The sequence below is a fragment of the Mercenaria mercenaria genome, chromosome 16, assembly GCF_021730395.1.
Source record: "Mercenaria mercenaria strain notata chromosome 16, MADL_Memer_1, whole genome shotgun sequence".
NCBI classification, from domain to species: Eukaryota; Metazoa; Mollusca; class Bivalvia; order Venerida; family Veneridae; genus Mercenaria; species Mercenaria mercenaria.
The window spans coordinates 15701025-15715474 of record NC_069376.1 but is presented as its reverse complement, the minus strand read 5'-3'; the positions used below and the strand labels follow the sequence as shown (position 1 = coordinate 15715474).

General features: G+C 35.7%; 1 protein-coding gene across 1 annotated transcript in view; it reads left to right on the top strand.

Moving 5' to 3' along the window:
* Positions 1-5916: 5916 nt before the first annotated feature.
* Positions 5917-14450, top strand: part of LOC123540084 (lysine-specific histone demethylase 2-like) — a 53863-nt gene continuing 45329 nt past the window's right edge. The window contains exons 1-2 of the mRNA XM_053526187.1: positions 5917-5979; positions 13206-13413. Of these exons, the coding sequence (XP_053382162.1) occupies positions 13253-13413 (161 nt within the window). The 5' untranslated portion in view covers positions 5917-5979; positions 13206-13252. The remainder of the gene's footprint in view (positions 5980-13205; positions 13414-14450) is intronic.

Here is a 14450-nt window from a genome sequence, read left to right as displayed (position 1 = left end):
CTCCATTCTTTTGGTCCTTAGAAGTTTGCCGATTAGATTGTCCGTCGAAAATATCAAAATAATCTGACTAGGAAATTATTTTGACTACTTTTAGGAGCTGCCAGGGTAAAAGAAAATTGAGAACCCTTCAAGAAACTTTAAATGAACTGCTTAATGGATGTGAATCAGAAGCATGGATTAAACGTCACTGTCCTTTACAGGTGAGCGCATTAGGCCCATCAGGACCACATGTTATAAATTTCCACTCCCAGCAGTTTGTGGTTTTATTTTTCAGTAGACATTATCGCAAAAATGTCACATTATTTATTAATTAGTTGCTTTTATCACAATTGTTTCCACTGAACACTGGTTTTAGCTTACTAAATTATGATAACTAACTAATTTGACATTTTCTAGGTATGACAAGTTTGCTATATGTTAGGGAAAATATTTCACTTTTTTATTTAGGCGTTTATACCCAGTAGACTTGTCTGGCATTAAGCAGACACTAAGCAAATAGTCGCATCTAATGAACAGAAATTATCCCTTTAGATAATGCATGTGCAAAAGCATTTCTGATACTCGCACTTATACATAAAAGGCTCTGTTCATAAAGCAGGCAACCGCTACAAATCGGTAACTTGTACTAGAGTCACACTCTATGGGAGTAGGGGCTCATTCAATCCCGTTACATTTTCATTGATGTTGTGTAGGGCGACCTGTGATTTTACACTTTTTCTATTTTACAGCGACACCTTGATACCAGTAGGAGAAAAGTCATACAAATGTTATTATTGTGATCTTTAGAGAAGAAAATGAATTGAACATTCGAAGTACTAAACATCTGTCTCAGAACACAGAATTTAAGATGGATGATTGATCATTCACGACTTTTCAACAATTTTTCTTGATCTGACCGAATTCTGAGACCATATGACAGTATTTCAGACCCCTAAGCTTCTTAATAGCTGAGCAATTTGCTTCATGCATTTTCCATTATATTACCAAAACTTGCTCATTCATCAGAATCTCTACAAATATTATTTGTTTGTTTTGGGTTTAATGCCTTTTTTAACAGTATTTCAGTCATTTAACGGCGGGCATTTACCCTAACCAGTGTTCCTGTATTCTGTACCTGTACAAACCTGTTCTCCGCAAGTAACTGCCAACTTGTCTACATGAATCAGAGGTGGAGGACTAATGGGTTCAGACAAAATGTCGTTTATCAAATAGTCACGGAAAACATACGTCCCGCCCGAGGATCGAACTCATGACCCCGCGATCCTTTGACCAACGATCTACCTACTGAGTTTAGCGGGCGGGCTTAAAAATATTAAGAATATATATAAATATTTATCATTTATTCGAAATATACAGATTCTTGAAACTTTTTACATTGTTGTATACTTTTTTGCTAAGATATTTAGTAGAATACAACCAATTTTGTGTCCAAGTTTGAAATTACTAATTACTAATTCTGTACGTGTAATGCGTTGCTCATTAAATTTCATGTACCGTGTGTGTGTGTGTGTGTGTGTGTGTGTGACATGTTTATACTTAGATGGCTGTTTGTTACAATGGTTCAAAAACTATTAATAATTGGATAATCTACTAACAAGAAAGGTTGTTGAAAAAGTCACTAATAAGCGTTACAAACGATATTCATGACACTGTTACTTTCATGGATATCCATTTACAATCTGTAAGTGTCATTTTTAGCAGTTAATACAGCCGTTGCAAATGCAAACATGTAACACTAAAGCAAGGTCACAGTTACAACGCGAAGAGGTACGCTCCAAAAATGCAGCCTCAAAAACGTATTCCTTAAAAACGAAGCATTCCAAACATTAAGAATTCTACGCACATAGCGAAGTTAGAACCCACATTGGCCTACCAAACGCTCGGAAATTGCAAAGGCAACAGTTTGAACAAGGGAAATGCTGACGTTTCTTGTATCTTGAGATAGATTTCATAGCTAAGAACTAAATAACATGAAATAAGCAAGAAAACATTTATTAAAATGGCTGCTTCGTAAGCATTGATGAGCAAAATCTTCAATATGTACAAAGGAAACTAAATTGCATTAATGTACATGGAATACAGTAATATATCTGCATTTTCAGAAAACTTGCACCATATAGAGACAAGTAAAACGTTTTTCCGCCGCCAGAAATGTAAAATACTCAGAATCTGCCACTTATAACAAGTCTTTTTTATTACAATCATTTCGATTCTAACACTTCTTTAAGATATATAGAATGTGCCGATTTTAATAATAATAATAATAATAAAAACAGCAACACACTTATTTGGGTTATTTGGTGTGTATATATGTAAAGAATTTCAAATAATATGAATATTGGTCAAATCACTGTTATATATGTCCATCCACAGCTAGAGTAACTGTGGTTTAATAACAGACCCCGCGAGATGGACACAGCCTGTTCGGAAGTATTTACACAATAACCTGCCAAAGTAAACAAGTCAAAAGTTTTTCCGCCGCCAGAAATTTATTTTCAGATCAGTCATAATGAATGTCCTTTTAATAATCTCAAAAAGAATTGCGGTCATCTGCAACAAAGTACACTATATAGGCATTGATTTTTTTTTAACATATGATGCCAGTAGATGCCAGTACCCCCATAGTACTAAATTATAGGTAAAGATGTAATAAACAGGTAATTAAATGGGTGAGCGGTGCCTTTGAGTGATAATGGCCCTAGCAAGTTGATAATATAGCCCAAGGGCACCGCTCTCCATTTTTTAACCTATACATAATAAACTTTCCCATCACATTTAAGCCCTTGTCTTTTTGCTATCCAGTCGTACAGAATTTAGGGGGAGGGGGCGGGGGTTTAAAGAATTGTAGTGTAAATGATGAGATCTGGTCAACTCGGTGCTAGCGGATGTAAATGGTAGCATGTATTTCCACTACCATCCACGACCAGGCTCATTCAAATCGAGACTTTTGTTGTTTAGCGATCTGTGGAGTTTCCATTTTTAGCTCACCTGAGCAATCTCAGGTGAGTTATTGTGATCGCTCAATGTCCGGCGTCCGTCATCTGTCGTCATTTAGCTTGTCTAGGCGATAGAGGCTGCATTTTTCAATTGATCTTTATGAAATTTAATCAGAATGATAACCTCAATAAAATCTGGGTCAAACTTTAAAATGAGTAATCTGGGGTTAAAAACATGGTCACTCGGTCAAATCAAATAAAAACCGTGTGTATGCGATAGAGGCTGTATTTTTCAATTGATATCATGAAATTTGGTCAAAATAATTAACTTGATAAAATCTAGGTCAAGTCTGAATATGGGTTATATTGGGTCAAAAACTAGGTAACTAGGTCAAATCAAATAAAAACTTTGTGTATGCGATAGAAGCTGTATTTTTCAATTGATCTTCATGAAATTTGGTCAGAATGATTTTCTTGATGAAATCTAGGTTGAATTTGAATATGGGTCATCTTTGTTTTGAAACTAGGTCACAAGGTCAAATCAAATAAAAACCGAGTGTATGCGATAGAGGCTGTATTTTTCAATTGATATTTATGAAATTAGGTCAGATTGATTGCCTTGATGAAATCTTGTTCAAGTTTAAATATTGGTTATCTGGAATTAAAACCTAGGGCAAAAGGTCAAATCAACGAAAAACATTGTGTATGCGATAGAAGCTGTATTTTTCAATTGATCTTCATAAAATTTGGTCAGAATGATAACCTTTATTAAATCTAGGTCAAGTTCGAATACGGGTCATTTGGGTTCAAAAGTAGGTCACTAGGTTAAATCAAAGAAAAACCTTGTGTATGCGATAGAGGCTGTATTTTTCAGTTGATCTTCATGAAATTTGGTCAGAACGATTGCCTTGACGAAATCTAGATAGGTCAAATATGAATCATCTGGGTTCAAAAAGTAGGTCACTAGGTTATGTAGAATATAGGCCGTGTTCGAATATGGGTCATCTGGGATTAAAAAATAGGTCACCAGGTCAAATCAAAGAAAAACCTTATGTATGCGATAGAGGCTTCAATTAATCTTCATGAAATTTGGTGAGAATGATTGCCTTGATGAAATGTAGGTCAAGTTTGAATATGGATCATCTGGGGTCAAAAACTAGGTTACTAGGTCATATCAAAGAAAATACTTGTTTAAACTCAAGAGATCGCATTTTTGGTCCAATCCTAATGACAATTGGTCAGAATATTTGTTTCTATGAAATCACTAGGTCAAACATGTTTACACTGTTGTGGTGTGTTTCTCAGGTTAGCGACCTAGAGCCATCTTGGCCCTCTTGTTTTGTTTTAAGGATAGGATCGTTTTTTTTCTGCCTTTAAGATTTTTTCATACTCTGTGAGCTTGAAGAAAATTAGTTTCCAAGAAAATAATAGCGGAAAAAGCACAGGTCATCGCAATCTTGTTTCATTTTATAAAGCATTTTCTTTACCCACAGTTTTGAGTATTTCTGAAATTTAGTAAAATTGAAAAAATGGGTTACTTTATAAAACTTTATAAAACATATAATATCCCACTTAATATTATAGGGATTTCAGGCTTTACAGGTTACTATGCTTACAATGTGATACCAGTTTTATATCCTTTCCGCAGCCTTAACGTAATTAAACGTATAAGCGTCTGATTGCCCTTTCACGCTTCCGTAGAGTCAACATTTATTATACGTAATTCATTTTGAAAATATGTCTGAAATGTCTAGGCCTGCAGCTGTCAAATACGGTTATATCTTACACCCGAGGCATATACTGACACTTTCAAACAACATCAAAAACGACCTTTTGAGCGATTTGATGAAGTTCCAAAATTATTACTGTACACTTGGTCCGTTACGGACCCCTGTGGGATTTAATTGTGTTTATTCCGAACTCAAATATCTTTTCTTAGATGAAAAGCTGACATGCCGAATAAAGTCCAGGTAATTTCAATTCGGTAGATAATGCTGAAAATTGACCCCCCAAAAGCAAATAAATGTCCATGCGCATACATTTGTACTGGGTGACTCCTGTGCCTAACCCCTGATTTTCTACGAATCAAAATACGGCTTTCGTTTTCAAGGTTAGCATTTCTACTTTCATTTTCTTTACTTCCGGAAATGGCAGAAGGTCGAGTGACGTTATTTTTGTGTTGTCAAAAACATATATATTTTAGGCGATATTGCATAAATATTTGCCTGTCGTCCTTTAAGGATATAAGCATAAATGTCACCAACAAATCTCTTTCATTTTAACAGGTTTGCATAATTACCCCATCCATTGCTTTCAGTGGAAAACAAACGTATTTAAATCTGAAAAAAATTCTGGCGTTAATATTCTAAAAATATTTTGCTGCTTTTTATGACACACAACAATGCTTCAAAATGGAAAAAAATAGGTCACCATGCATCTAAGAGTAATGGGTTTACGTTTAGGGAGGCTGGGTTTTCAGAACGTGGCTTTCCCTGTTGGATATTCATCCTTGTTTTTACATCAATTGAAGGCAAAATGCAGGCCAAAAATAAGTGTAAAAAAAAACTTTTTTTCCGATTTTTTCGAAACAAGTAGAATTGAGCGCAAATAACCAATCTGCGCTATTTATCAAACGCGCAGCGCATATAACATATAACAGATTAGCTGTATGCGTGTAACATCATCAAATGGTACATCATTAGCCATATTTTAATAATTAAGCAATATTTTTGGCATAGAAATTGTGTTAGAAAGAAATATTTGAAGAAAAAATGTTTTAAAATGGCTCGCACATCCTTAACATTTTTTCTATAGTAGCGATACAGTTTTTATGGGAATATAAATTTCTAAGAATCTGAAAAGATATACGTTGGTTTTCAAACAAAGTCAAATTTAGTGGTATTTAGCCTAAATAAACCAAGCAAACATTTCGTGGTTTTTAGCCTAATTGTAATGGTGTTGTACCGGCGAGCATTTATTACGCAAGACCGTTGCGCGAAAAAAAATCAAAATAAAAAACAACAGTTATTTATTCCTATTTCTTGTAAGTGACACACATTGTTGACATCCACTGATCTCTACATACGTTTATATTATATTGTAAAGTTATTTAGATGTTGGAAATATTTATATTTCGGGAATAAATATGCTTGTTTACAGTCACATGTCCTTTTTTTAGACTAAATTTAGTGGGTGGGGTGAAACGGCCCACGCTGTCGTTCGCCACTCGAGCCATTTGGCGAATCTGCGATGAAAGTGGCGAAGAAAAATCGCGAGTGGCGAAAATGAAAAAAATCTTCGTAATTTTGACCGCCATTTTGTTTCAGACGTTCTAAATCGTAACCTCCGAGAAATTATGTTAAAAAACAGCTGACTGGTTCCGATAATTTAACCTTATAAAATTAACTTATTTCGGGATAGTAATACCCAGTCTGCGTTCACTTTACATTTAACAATGTGTAATAAACATCTTGACACGCGAGAAGATGCAATTTGCAATCAATTAGCAACCAATTATCGGGTAAGAATAGTCTTTTTGTGTTGTTGTCATTGCGGCCGATTAAATGTTTGATGCCTTTAATTTCCATGGATCAAATTATTAATAAACAAATCGGCAAATCGGCAAAATAATGAACGGTTTGATGAATTTTTTAACGTTGTAGCCACTGTCAGATCTTAGTAAGTAATTAGTAAAGGTGTTTGCCATGATTTTTTGAATGTCTTTAAAAGTTAGGAATGGATTTGAAATGTAATCCTGTATTGGTTCTACCAAAGTTACCAACACAGAAGATAATAGGTATGGGTAGATTTCTCAGAAGCACAGAGCACCAAAAACACAGCCCCTGAGCCATGCATTTACATAGTAGGCCCACAACAAAAAGAAGCTGTAATGGAAAAATATTTCAGATGGGTTGCTTCAAACATCCAACAACATTTTAAAATACAAAACTTGCTTTAGAGGTATACCCACTTTCATTCCAAAGTCCCCCTATATAGCTAGAATATCACCATTTGCTTAAGGGAAGTGAAAAAATTTTCAACGCGCCGCGGGAAGGGAAACCTCTCCAGCACCCTCCCCACCGTTCCCGAGAAAAAAGGTGGCTCCAACATTTTTCAGCCCAGTGTGGGCCCTGGTGAAAGTTGACATGTCAGATAATCTGGTGCATGCAAAGAGCTATAAAAAAAATAGATTGGCAACTTGAAAGGCATATAGAGCAAGTCTCGCCAAAGAAATGTGACAACTGAATGAGATCTCGTTTACCGGAAGTGACTCGTTCTCCACACGCCATTTTTGTTTGCGAAAGCAAATTTTATATTATTCATCAGTAAATTAATTATCACCGTATGACCACGCTTCTTTCGATGATAAGAAACGTGAACTTTGTGTCTTAAGACTATTTCACATTAAACTAATGTTGTTTTAGAAGCTAACATGTATTTTAAATGTAGTTTTAAGGCATCGCCACAGTCACAACTCAGTATCAGTTCATATTTTCAGGCCGAGTATTTTTCTCTTGAAAATTGCACTAAAGCCTTAACAGCTGGTCAAATTATCATCAACATAAGAAGCATATGATGATTTATAGTACATATGCCGCTTGTAAAATATTTGAGTCTCGTTTAGACAGAAAATTTACCCCAAAATATTGAAATTTTATGTGCAGTAGAACTCCAATATAAAAGATATTACAAAGACAAAATTTAGTTAATTTCATAGTACAATATGTATACTGCAAACTCCTACGGATTTTTGTTGAAATTGTTCCTGGTTATTGCATTAGACACAAAAAGACAACCCCATGTAAATTTAATTTAAAATGTTGTTTGTACATGCATTACTGACCACAGGTAGCCAGGTAAACCTATACATAATCCTATAATATCACCTGTTTATATACATGTAAATTATGTGTGAACAGATAACACAAATTGGATAAATTGATGGTGTTGGGATTTTTGTGTATAATTCAGTAATCAGGTAAAATTTCAAAATAATTTCTGAAGACTTTATTCTTCACGGTCTGCTTTACAATTGGCTGTAATTATCTTTGAAATGTATTGAATATATATAGAGTTTGACTGCAGATAAAATTGCAAAATTTTGTCATAAAAAATATGGAATAAAGGCATAATACAGGTAGTGAAATGCACATCCTTCTACTTGCATATGTTCACAATAGATATTTAAAACATAATTATGACAAATTTATTGACTTTATAGTTACCACTTAGTTATCTTTTATTTTTATGAAAATTTGCATGTAAAATTTTGAGTCAAATGGCTGCCACTGTAGGTGATGCCTTAAAGGTATACACAAATTGTAACTCCATGCTCACCGATGTTTGTTTTTACTAAGATATCGCTGATTCATGCTCTGACACAAGATCACGCAAGATTACAGCCAGTTGCCATTCTGTGTATTTTATACTTCTTCGGTGCATGATATCAAAATTTATGTCTATATATACTGGCTAGCGTCCTACAACCGGACACTTTTGGAATATATTTCATGATAACTCTGAAAATAGATATATCTAGTGGTTGAAATTTCACATGAACAAAGCTAGGTTCTCCTCCTAACTAAAGAGCTAATTTGTTTACTTTTAAAATTAGGTCAAGTACTTTTTCGAGGCCTGCATAAAGGGCCACCAAATCACGTTATTTTAAGGTCTAACAGTACCATGCTTCTGGACAGCGAGTTGTCACTTTATTGATTTTTAGTTTATTTTCAACCAGTCGGACGGTGTCCGAGTCCAAGAATTGTACGAATTACCTCTCTTGAATCTATAAATTAGATCGTATCTCTCCCAACCAAATCTTTTAAAATTTCACTTTTCGAAGTGAATATTTTGGATATGAAAATGACTGTGTTTTAGGGTGTGTAAAAGTCATGCACTAAATTATCAAAGCTGTATTTCCCCAATATAAGTGTTTACTAAACGTCTCGTCTGCTTACCTCAAATTTGCATGGGACCTTTAGATTTAGTGGTGGGACCTCACGGAAATACTGCTTTTACACATTTTACACATGCACCACACGGATACAGCTAGAAGTCAGTTCTCCTTATAGAAAAGTGGAGCGACTTCTAGGTGAAAAATAGAGTGTTTCATTCAAATTAAATTTATCATTTCTGACTATATACCACCCCACCCGCCACCCCCAGCAAGCTTGTGAAGCAGTTTGAAAAGATGGCTATAATATTCTTGTTTATGGATAAGTTATGTAACCTATTTCAGTTACTTTTTCAAGCATTTTATAACCTGTATTAGTTATAAAAATATAGTTAACCCTTACCCTGCTGAATTTCTAAAATGGACTGGTCCATCATTCAATTCGGGCAGCATCACTTATTACTTAAAGGGGTGTTCACTGAAAATTTACTAACTGAATAGCAAACAGTGCAGACCATGATCAGACTGCACATGGTCGCAAAGGCAGAATCACCTGCCGCCAGCAGGCTAAAGGTAAACTCAGGAAGTTATTGAAACTTATTCAAAAAAAGTCTTTTTGCTTTTCTCACAAAGACAAAGTAACCTTTAAAGTGTAATTAGTAGCAAACTATGGTTAATCAAATTCTCTTTTAGTCTGATCATGACAAGCCACAAGAGGAAATCATAATAAATTGCAAATTTTTACTGCATAATTGTAAAGATAAAAGGTCACTTGTATAGGAAAATATGATCAGATAATTTTGAAAGTATTTTTTATCTGATGACCTCAAGTAATTAGGAGTCACTTGACTATGACCTTTACCTACTGACCTACTTCTTTGTTTTTGTACCCCCCGACAACAAAGTTGTAAGGGGGGGTATACTGGTTTCAGGTTGTCTGTCTGTCCGTCCGTCTGTCCGTAGATGCAATATTGTGCGCACCATCTCTCCTTATCCCCTTGACAGAATTTAATGAAACTTCATACAAGTGATCAGTACCAACAGTAGTTGTGCATGGGGCATGTTAGGTTCTTTTAGAAAAAAAATTTGCAGAGTTATGGGACTTTGTTTTTTTGTTACTATACTATATACATAGACACAATCTTGTGCGCACCATCTCTCCTCATCCCCTTGACACAATTTAATGAAACTTCACACAAGTGATCAGTACCAACAGTAGTTGTGCATGGGGCATGTTAGGTTCTTTCAGAAAAATTTTTTGCAGAGTTATGGGACTTTGTTTTTTTGTTACTATACTATATACATAGACACAATCTTGTGCGCACCATCTCTCCTCATCCCCTTGACACAATTTAATGAAACTTCACACAAGTGATCAGTAACAACAGTAGTTGTGCATGGGGCATGTTAGGTTCTTTCAGAAAATTTTTTGCAGAGTTATGGGACTTTGTTTTTTTGTTACTATACTATATGCATAGACACAATCTTGTGCGCACCATCTCTCCTCATCCCCTTGACACAATTTAATGAAACTTCACACAAGTGATCAGTAACAACAGTAGTTGTGCATGGGGCATGTTAGGTTCTTTCAGCGACAAAAATTGCAGAGTTATGGGACTTTGTTTCTTGTTAACATACTATGTACATACAGTCTGCATATGCAATCTTGTGCGTGCCTAATCTACCAAACCCTTACACACAATTTAATGAAACTTCACACAAGTGATTAGTACCAACCCTAGTTGTGCATGGTGCATGTTACATTCTTTTAGATTTATATTCTGCATAGTTATGGGACTTTGTTTTTTGTTACTGTACTGTATACATACAGTCTATATACATACAGTCCACATAATTATGCAATCTTGTGTGCGTCAAATTGCAATGTACTGTGTCAGTGCATGCGGGGGTACATTCATCACCTTTAGTGATAGCTCTAGTTTTAAGATAGTTTAGCACACCGATCTTAACAGCATAGAAATTTGGACCACATCAATAACTTTCGATAAAGATTTCAATACTCATCTTTAATGTTCTTAGCCCTGACCTACTGACTTACTTTCTTGGTTTGCAAGCTACAGCAAAAAGATTTGGACCACATGTATAACGTTTGATACAGATTTCAATACTCACCTTGAATAGTCTTAATCTTGACCTTCTGACCTACTTTCTTGTTTTTGAAGATACAGCATGGAAATTTGGACCACATGTAGAACTTTTGATACAGATTTCAATACCCATCTTAAATATTATTAACCCTGACCTACTGACCTACTTTCTTGTTTTTGAAGCTACAGTAAAGAGATTTGGACCACCTGTATAATTTTTAGTTCATCTGATTTTTTGGAGAAAAAAAAGATGAGTTATTGTCATCACTTGAGCGGTGTTGGCGTTGCCTGGTTAAGATTTATGTTTAGGTCAGCTTTTCTCCTAAACTATCAAAGCTATTGCTTTGAAACTTGGAACACTTGTTCACCATCATAAGCTGACCCTGTATAGCAAGAAACATAACTACATCCTACTTTTTGCAAGATTTATGGCCCCTTTTGTACTTAGAAAATATCAGATTTCTTGGTTAAGTTTTATGTTTAGGTCAACTTTTCTCCTAAACTATCAAAGCTATTGCTTTAAAACTTGCAACACTTGTTCACCATCATAAGCTGACCCTGTACAGCAAGAAACATAACTCCATCTTGCTTTTTGCAAGATTTATGGCCCCTTTTGGACTTAGAAAATATCAGATTTCTTGGTTAAGTTTTATGTTTAGGTCAACTTTTTCTCTTAAACTATCAAAGCTATTGCTTTGAAACTTTCAACACTTGTTCACCATCATAAGCTGACCCTGTACAGCAAGGACATAACTCCATCCTGCTTTTTGCAATAATTATTACCCCTTTTGGACTTAGAAAATGATTTTCTTGGTTGAGTATTATGTTTAAGTCAACTTTTCTCATAAACTGTCAAAGCTATTGCTTTAAAACTTGCAACAGTTTTTCACCATCATAAGCAGATGCTGTACATCAAGAAACATAACTCTATCCTGCTTTTTGCAAGATTGATGGCCCTTTTTAGACTTTGAAAATCATGGGTAGGACAATATTTCTATTATACAAAAAAATCAGATGAGCGTCAGCACCCGCAAGGCGGTGCTCTTGTTTAACAGATTTTAGTACTTACCTTGAAGAATCTCTACCATGACCTTCTCACCTATTTTTATGCCCCAAGCATCTACTGATGCGGGAGGCATATAATGATTGTCCCGTCCGTTCGTTTGTCCGTACAAGGTTAACCAAATGGGACCGTTTCGTCTAGCATCAATACCCCTTATTAGAATGACTTGATACTAATGCAGATGTAACCTGTGACCATTCCTCATCTTCAGACATCACCTGACCTCCATTTGACCTTGACCTCATTTTGGACTTCGATTGCTTTATATGGGCCATCTCTTGGTTAACCAAATGGAACCGTTTCGTCTAGCATCAATACCCCTTACTAAAATTACTTGATACTTATGCAGATGTAACCTGTGGCCATTCTTCATCTTCAGACATCACCTGACCTCAGTTTGACCTAGACCTTGACCTCATTTTGGACTTAGGTTGCTTTATATGGGCCGTCTCTTGGTTAACCAAATGGGACCGTTTCGTCTAGCATCAATACCCCTTACAAGAATGAATTGATACTAATACAGATGTAAACTGTGACTATTCCTCATCTTCAAACATAACCTGACCTCAGTTTGACCTTGACCTCGTTTGGGCTTAGGTGCAAAATCTGTCGACAAGGATGCCACTGGAGGGCATCAAGCGTTTATTGAACGCAGCTTCTTGTTTCATTTGTTTTTGAAGCATTAGCAAAGAAATTTGTTCAACCAAGCTATTAAACTCAGGTGAGCAATATAGGGCCATCATGGCCCTCTTGTTCATACTTCTCGCCAACCTTTTTGCCATTTAAAAAAAAGTTGGAGCCATTTTGAGCCAAAGTTCTGAGCCACTCTTAGTTGGCTATCATAGTGTGCATAGGGAAATAAAATATTGTCAGGGTTTTTTTTTTCGCCCAATTTTATAGCTGTTATTCGGTTATGTTCCCAAACGATAATGACATATGGTGTCAAATTACGGCATGATGTCTGGTTCATTGCTACTTGGATTAAATGAAGTCTTACTACATGTTGTTTCAGCTGTACTGGGTTCATTTACCAGACTTATGGTAAAATGCTTCAGATAATTGCAATGTAATTGTCCTATAGATATTTAACTACCTAACTAGAGGAAAAACTAAATTAGAAAAAAGCAAGTGACTTGGGTAAAATAGTTGGGAGTTTTACAATTTTTCTTGTATTGACTAAATTTTTGATACTTTTTTTTCAACAGATCCAAGACATTATGAGTGTAAAGGGGTGACAAAGGGAGAGACAGGTATGGCGAGCAAGAAGCCCGTGCGACAGGCTGCAAAGAGAAAGATTGCCTCGGAAACTGAAGATTCAGATTCTAGTATTAAAGGAGAAAAGAAGATACGAAGTTGTCCTAAATCTGGGTGTCCCTCCCCAACTCCAATATGTTTTGCCAGGGCAGCTTCTACGTAAGATAATCTGTGTTGTTCATTTACTTTTAGCCTGCTAAATTTCTAAAATGGGCTGGTCCATCTTTCAATTTGGACAGTACCATTAACTGTAAAAAGGGGTGCTAACCAAAAAAGATACTGCCTGAATGGCGAACAGTGCAGACCATGATCAGCCTGTACATATATTTATGTGTAGGCAGAATCACTTGCCGTCAGCATGCTAACGGTTGAATTACAATGGGTATTTTTTGGTTTGAGATTTTATGCCACTCTTCAACAGTATTTCAGTTATGTAACAGTGGCAGTTAACCAAACCGGTGTTTCAGGATTCTGTATTAGTAAAAACACTTTTCCATTGGGAGGTAAGGGACAAATGATTTCAGACTTGATCTCATTTATCAAATCGTCATAGAAACATATGCCTTGCCCAGAGATCGGCCTCATGACCCCTCAGTCAGCCTGTGACCCCTCATTCTGTAGATCTTTGCACACTCTATTTAGCTAAACAGTTTGGCAACTAGAACATGTGTATCAGCCCGCCTGCTTAGCTCAGTAGGGAAGAGCTGTGGATCTCGGGGTCGCGAGTTCGATCCTCTGGTGGGGTGTATGTTCTCCATGACTATTTGTTAAACGACATTGTTTGAAATCATTAGTTCTCCACCTCTGATTCATGTGTGGAAGTTGGTAGTTACTTGCAGAGAACAGGTTTGTACTGGTACAGAATCCAGGAACACTGGTTAGGTTAACTGCCTGCCGTTACATGACTGAAATACTGTTGAAAAACGGCGTTAAACCCAAAACAAACAAACAAAAGAACATGTGTATCAGATGCACAAACAGTTTAGACTACAATGTAGTTTTGTTTAAGCAACTAAAATTTCAGTTTTCAGACTTTATTTTTGATAAACTCCTGTAATTTCTTCAGATTCTTAAGTTTTGCTTACCAATGGGCATTATTTAATATTTCACAGGTATGGCATAATATGGACTGGAATTTAAAATGTCATTGAGGCAAGAGTCGCAATTATGTTAATGTTGTTTAAATTGAATTTTAC